Source organism: Balaenoptera musculus, chromosome 5 (genome assembly GCF_009873245.2).
Source record: "Balaenoptera musculus isolate JJ_BM4_2016_0621 chromosome 5, mBalMus1.pri.v3, whole genome shotgun sequence".
NCBI lineage: Eukaryota > Metazoa > Chordata > Mammalia > Artiodactyla > Balaenopteridae > Balaenoptera > Balaenoptera musculus.
The window spans coordinates 48,756,834-48,764,474 of NC_045789.1; the positions used below are offsets into that span (position 1 = coordinate 48,756,834).

General features: G+C 36.3%; 1 protein-coding gene across 6 annotated transcripts in view; it reads left to right on the forward strand.

Annotated features, from left to right (window-relative positions):
* The window catches only part of G3BP2 (G3BP stress granule assembly factor 2), a 67,921-nt gene extending 64,902 nt beyond the window's left edge, over positions 1 to 3,019 (forward strand). For all 6 annotated transcript variants that reach the window (XM_036852751.1, XM_036852749.1, XM_036852748.1 and 3 more), the window contains one exon: positions 57 to 3,019. In XM_036852751.1, the coding sequence (XP_036708646.1) occupies positions 57 to 326 (270 nt within the window). In that variant the 3' untranslated portion in view covers positions 327 to 3,019. The remainder of the gene's footprint in view (positions 1 to 56) is intronic.
* Positions 3,020 to 7,641: the final 4,622 nt, after the last annotated feature.

Below are 7,641 nucleotides of genomic sequence, written 5' to 3' on the forward strand. Positions count from 1 at the left end.
TACATTACTATTATTGTCTAACCTGCCCATGTAAAATTTTTTCTTCCCTTGTAAAGCCAATTATGTTTCGAGGGGAAGTACGTTTAAATGTGGAAGAGAAAAAGACAAGAGCTGCCAGAGAGCGAGAAACTCGAGGTGGTGATGATCGCAGGGATATTAGGCGCAATGATCGAGGTCCTGGTGGTCCCCGTGGAATAGTGGGCGGTGGAATGATGCGGGACCGGGATGGAAGAGGACCCCCTCCAAGAGGTGGCATGGCACAGAAACTTGGCTCCGGGAGAGGAACCGGGCAGATGGAAGGCCGCTTCACAGGACAGCGTCGCTGAGGCTCCACTGTTGGCAGAGTCTTGGCAGTGGTACATTATTCATCGTGTTTGCATTCTTGTTAATTTTTTTTGGCTTTGGAATGTGACACAGCCTTTTTGATCATTTCTTTGATGTGAAAAGCATCTTTTAGTTATCAGTTAAATTGAGGTGGACATTATTTCCCCAGTTTTACAACAGGATTCGCATTGTTAATTTATAAATCTAGACTTGGAGAATTAAGGACTGAGAAATGACCATATCTTAAACTGTCTGCAACAAAATGAACTTAAAAAGGACATGCCCAACTGAATTCAGGTCCTTTGAGTCAAAAAAAATCCTCTGCTGCACATTTTGTTTAAGTGTTACTGTTTCTGCCTATTAATGTTGGAAACACAAATAGTGCAATTTGTGCAATTGGAGAATCTTGCCTTTTTCCTTGGCTCCCCCCAAAAATACAAACCAACAGAAACTTGTTATGCACTCATCAAAATGCACTAATGGGTACTCTGAACTCATTAACATTGACATCTGCAAAGGAGGCAACAGGGGAAAAAACCTTTCATCTTTTTTTCCAGTAGCGCATAGTTGTGAAATGATGAGGGCATTTTTACCTGCTTGCTGTGACCAGCGTGTGTACACATAAACCTTAACAAGACTACAAGTATATTCCAGAAGGAAATCATTTAGTTATGAACTAAATAACAAAAATCAGAACTTCAAATGCTATGGTCTTGAATAGTAGACCAGATTTCGTAGCTCCATATCTAAGATTTTTCTACCTGCCCCTCTTCAGCACAGGGATGGCTGGCTGCTCAGAACACTCCTCCTCCCCCTTTTCCTTTCTTTAAGCTGTGTACAGTGAAAATTGTCTTTACTGTATTTTGTTCTCTGGTAATGTAATAAGCATGATGGTGCCTTCTATTAATACATCATTCCAGTCTTGCTGGTAATTTTGTACAGTATAGTGTATGAATTGCTGTGCTGCAAAGCCAAACAGCTACAAAATGTTGAAAAATCATTGAAGTGTATAAAAATTGCAGTATCTTTAAAATCAGTAAAATTGACTAGCATATTATTTACCTTGTTCTTCAGTTAACAACTTTGTGTTCTCTGTGGGAGGGGGAGTCTTGTGTGTTTGGGAGGGAGGGGGAAGGAGGAAGTCAGTTATTTGAGTAAGTCTCTTGTTGACTTTTCTGTTAGCCTGAATGTGAACGTTGAAGCGTATCACTTGAGAGGTGCTGGAAAAGTCAATCAACTTGATGTACATTTTTAGTGACATTTTAAAAGCAGTCAGATTCCATAAATGGCAAGTAAACCTGGAGTGAGGATACTGCAATTTTCGGAGAAAAGAACAGCAGCTCTTAAGTGTTTGCATTTTCTATTTGGGGGGCAGGGAACTGTCATTCATTTTGCACAATTCTTGAACTGATGTCAGCACCCGAGTGGCTCTGAATTTAAGTCTGGGACGACATCTTTTATTTTTACATGAATCTCTAAACAATTCTGTGAGCAAAGTTTGTAGCTGCTGGATTATTGTCTGTCTTTATAGCAAGTTCCAGTAAACCGCAAGTATGACAAAGGATATCCAATTTTATGCTTGGAGCATTTAGTACCTACTAGTTTCTGGATGTTTCAGGCTAGGAGTGGGGTAAATAAGTGTGACCACTTAAAGCTGCTTGTTAACATGGAAGACTTCTCCAGTCTATCTTAGTAAAAACAAACAAAAAATGCACTTGACATAATAGCAAACTGGTTCTGAATTATGGAACTGTTTGCTGTTTAGTAAACTAGCAAATGATGCACATATTTTGTTTTTCATGTACTGGGCGATATAAGTAAAATTAAATCTGTCCCTTTTTTTCCCCCTTGAATGAGGTCTTCCATGTTCGAGGAAAAGTCTTGCACTATTGCGTATATTTTGGGGACACAGATTTCTCAGTTTCCATTTTGGGGGGTTAAGGATTTTTTTCCTGTTTGAAATATTTTTACACTTTCTGATGTATAGTACTTGAAGTTCTTACCAGAAAATTACTTTTGAGTTTTGAAGCCTTTATTCAAACTGCTTTTAAATGAGTGGTTTCTTGTCAGTGTTTTGTTTTTTGTAGCATATTTTCCCTCTTTCATTTCTTTCTCCTTCCCATTTTATATATATATATATATATATAATTTCCAATCCAAGATATTGCCCTGCCACCCATGAAAACTTCTGGCACCAAAAGTAATGACAAATGTTAAGTGTAATGGAAAATTAAAGCAAAGAGCCATTCAGCTTCAGTCTTTACATACCATGAGTAAAACATTAAAACATCACATGGAGAAGTTTACATGGTGATTGTTCACCTGCAGTACTGTGGACTTTTAACATTTTGTCCCCTTTCAGTGAACCAGAGTAAAAGTATTCATCTACCATTACTGTTATTTGCTGTTTTTTGTTTTGTTTTGTTTTGTTTTTTTGTTCTTTGTTTTTTTTCTTTCTGGATGGTAATATTCTATTCTATCCTTATGACACTATTGCAACCAAATTGGCTTTACCATCTTGGCTTTAGTAGGTATAGAAGACAATGGATTACCATCTTTATTGCTGTAATGTGTTAAGCATTATATGCTAGTAGTATCTAGTTTAATTGTTTCAGGTGGAAAGTATTCTTTGAGTTTCCATTTTGAATGTGTTTGGACTAAACAAACAATAAACTACTGATGTCTGCAGCATTTATCTATGTCCCTAATTTAATCTGTAGGTTTGTGTTCCAGAATATTTTCTCCCAATTGCATTTCACACAACCTAAGTAAAAATAAGGAATTATTCTAAAACCAACTATTATTTGTGAAATTTGATATATAAAATAAATCATTTAAGTAAGACTTGAACATTGTTAGAGACCCCTATCTCAGTTCAGTTAGATAGCTGGTATACAAGATAAAGAATGTTAGAACAGAATAATAAGTGGTAAGGAAGGTGAGAATGATGTAAAGCAGACAACTAAACATTTATTTTTTATAAAAATCTTGGGTTTTCCAAAGGATTGCTACCTCATCTCAGAAGGAAAAGAGAAAGGGGATGGGAAGACTGAGGTTATCTGAAGTTAAGGACATGACCCAATTCAGCAATTAGAACAGATTTGTCAAGCTCTAAAGGAATATTAAAAAGGAAAGAAGACTCATAGTTATGAATATATACTTTAAATGAGTAATGAAGTCATAAGGCATATGTAATTTCAGAACTTTGTTAAAAGGGGTGATGAAAGTGAATTTTTCCTGATATATTTATAACACTGTTTATGAAGATTCCTTAAATCGGTCTTCACAGGTTTGTACTGAAGAAAAGCCAGCACAACCATTATTTAAATACTCCTGGGCAGTAAGACTTAAGATTTTTATAAATGTATATTAAATTCCTTTCAATGTTAATTATAATAACATCTAATTTTATGGCTGTGGAAAAAATCTTTAGAAGGGGTAAAATGTATATGCGACACTAATATTGCAAGCAGAACCAGATCTGAAGGAGCAAAATATCATTTGGTCCAGGAAATTTATATGGAACAAAATATTTGAAAGTTTTACCCATACAAGGTGCTACATTTAACTGTGTTATATGATATAGTCTTTGTATAAAGTGAATGAAAATTTAGTGGATATATGTTCATATTTTTCCTTTAAATTAAGACAGCTTGCTCATCATTTATATTTAACTACAGATGAAGACTTGATTTTATTCTGTGTTCATAAGACTTTCTAATTATTAAGTCTTGATCAATTTAATGCCAGAATTCTAAATTATTTTAAATTACTGGATAAATGAATTATTTATTATGTCCTGAAAGAGATTTCCCTTCGTGATGGATTTCAGTGGGTTCATATAGAGAGTAATTGTTTTAAAAAAATTTTGCATAATTAAGTCAGCATTCCTAAGTAATGAAGTCTCTGGGTATTTTTGACAAAGACTGAAATCTTCCAGTCTATTTATGTAGTATATATAAACACCTTATACTTCAGAATAATAGGAAATGAAGTCTGTTTTTAGCATTACCAAATACTGGACAAAATACTATAAATGTGGGTTTAGGATTAAACATTCACAGAAAAGATTACCACTCCTGTCCTTGATCTCCTCAGAGTTTTGATAAAGCTGATTGCCTACTTGGAATGCTTTGTTTTGTGACATTAATAATATTCTTTTAACTGCTCCTGTTTTCTGTACTCTTTATCACCCCATAACCACTATTATCCCCCCAACACACACACACACACACACATCTGTCCTCAGTCTCTTTCCCCACAGATTTTCTCTGAATGGTTTCATTTAGGCCAGGAAGTACCTTAGCTTCAGTATATTGTCCATTCAGTAGATTCCATATAGTGTGATGGTCAAGAGAAGGGCTTTGGAGACAGCCTGGCCTTGAATGGCAACTCCACCACTCAGTGGTTACATTTTCTGAGCTCCTGTTTAACTCATTTGTAAAATGAGGTGGATGATTGTGAGGGTTCAGCGAGTTAATACATAAAGCACCTAAAACAATGTACTGAGCACTCAGCAAGTGTTACCTGATACTGTTTTTCACTCAGTTGAATTTCTACTGCCTCACTATTCTGTGTTTCAAACACTTCTTTTTTTAATCCTTTTTTGCCTTGTCCCCTTTTGAAGTCCTTCAGTAATTCAAAATTCGAAAGTCCAAAACAATGTGTTTTCTCTAAGTGACATGCACACCTGGTTCGCTGATAATGAACATCTCTATTTTTCTGACCTGTTTAACCTAGAAATGTTTGGAGTCTCTGTTCTACTTAATATTTTCTGTTTGTCTCCCTTCTATCCATTTTTCAGGCTGCAGGAAGATCTGTTCATGCTCTTCTGATTAACTTTCACTGGCTCATTTAATTCATTAACTATTGAGCTTCTGAGTGCCAGGTGCTGTTGTAGGTACTGTTGATAAATGATGAAATGAACAAGGTTCCCCGCTCTCAGGTTAAAAAGGTCTAAAAGTGAGTGTTTGCATATTTAAGAAGGTAGCTAGGGGGCAGACCATAAGGAGGTTGGTCCTTATCCCAAGAGCAATAGGAAGTTGAAGGTTTTGTTGAGTGGCGGGAAGGTAATTCTACTTTGAAATCTCTGGAGTTCAATAAGTTGGGTCTCTGGGTTAATTGAAGGAGGTAAGCAATGAGTAAATGAGGTGAAAGGATGCTGTAGGAGTTCAGTCAAGAGCTATGAAAGTAGAGTGGTTGTAGTAGCTTGGACTAGAGTGATGTTAGAAACCTAAAGAATTTGAGAGACTTAGGCGGTAAAACAGCCAGGTCTTGGTGAGGGAAAAGGTGGTATCTAAGAATCTGAAGTTGTTCACTTGCATAATTGGAGAAATAAAGTGATATGTGGAACAAATTACTGATAAAAAACCAGGTTTCATGATGGGGAGGCAGGAGTGCTATTGGAACCTCTTGGCTTTTGGTGTGAAATGGACTTGAAAAGAGGAAGCTGTATAGGACGGTATGTAATTGTGACTTGTGCCTTTTAATTTCAAAAACAGTATATAGAGTGGCAAGTTTTATGTATATTTTATTTTACAACAACACAAGAGCATGGTATGCACATCATAGAAAGTAAAGAGAATCCAAAAGAATGAACATCCACAATTCAGCCTGTAGATGATCCCTATAAATACCTTGGGGTGTGTGTGTGTGTGTGTGTTTTCCTTTATACTATTAAACATTGCTTTAATGAAGACAGACCACTTAATGGTGTTTATCAAGTGTTTATTGAGCACCTCTGTGTGCCAGGCACTGTTCTTGATGTTGAGGATACATGAGCAAGACAAGTCCATTGGTCTCCCTCTGTCTGAGCTTATGTACTTTACAATGGAGAAGAGTAGTTGTAAATGCGCTGTAAAGTAAGATAAAGCAACTCAGTGGCAACTTTAGATGCCTAGAGTTGACATGAAACATAGGAGCTCTCCACTCAGAGGGACTAGATAACATGTAAAGCTTATAAAATTGGAAAAACTTAGAGGGTAATGAGAAGAAGCTGGGATAGGTGGATTTGGGTCGGGGGGGGCAAAATGCTAACAGGTGAACTAGACTAGATCATGTAATTAACCCGCATAAGCAGTTTATTTGGATTTCTTTCTAATTGCAGTATGAAGCCATTAAAGAGAATTAAGCATAGGAATGATATGCCATGTAGAGGCTAGATGGTAGGAGGATAAGAATGGAAACGAACCTGTTGTGGTAGTTCAAGACTACTATATCTGAGGGAGGGAAATAGATTTAGGTTATTTTTTGGCAGCTGAATTTACGTGTCTGAAAGGAACTGAGAATGATTCAAGTTCTGAAGAGTTAACATAAATGTACAAATCAATGAAAATCAGATATTTCCACTTTAAAATAGTGTAACCAGTAAAATAGTTATCTTTACACCCACTTTTATCTCTCAAATGATTTTCCTCCAATATTTGAGGATATACTGTGAATCATACTGCTGGTAGCTTTACATCTGATTTCATATTTAGGCAAACTAAGGTGTAGTTATCATTTTACAGTCAGGGAGACAGGCTCAGAAAGTTTATTATGGTTACACTAGTACGAAATGATTTGAAATACTGGATTAGCTATAAGAGTTGATCTACTTTAAAAGATGAGTGATTTTAGGAAAAATGGGTTTTAAGCACTAAAAGTTTAATCTTTGCAACGTATTTTTATCCTGGCTTTATTTCAGAAAATTGGAAAATCACAGCCTCCAGCATTAGCAGGCCTAAAATTAATTCAGGAACTACTACATTCAGGAAATACAGCGTTAAGCAATGAGGCAGAGTGCAGACTTGAAACAGAAATCAAATAGCTGTTAAATACTGTGAGTCTGAGCTGAGAAAAAGCAATAATTTTTGAGGGCTTGTCATTTCACATATGTTATATCTTAATCTGATAACCCTATTAAGTTCATCTATTTATTGTATGTTTTTGAAGAGGTGAACTAAAGCTTGGAGAGGTAAAAACAAAGCTCTGCCTGGCGTATGGTGACGAGGATAGTGACTTGGAATAGAAAACAGATGTGAGACATTTCGGTTGGATGGTGACTTATCAGAAAGGAGTAGTGATGTTTCAAAGACAGCACTAAAGTAACCAGTATGTGTACAGGAAGTGAGAAAGACTTGTATAGCAGTCAGTGAATATTAGCATCTAATATGTGCCAGAAACCTCCCTAGGTGCTGGTTGGCAATACAGCAAATACAGCCTACCCTCAGGAAGCTTGTAGTTTTCGAGGGAGGGAAGCAACAAGTAATTTCAGTCCTGATTAGTCCTGGGTATAATACAACTCATTTAGTTCCAACAGCAATCCCGTGAGGAGTA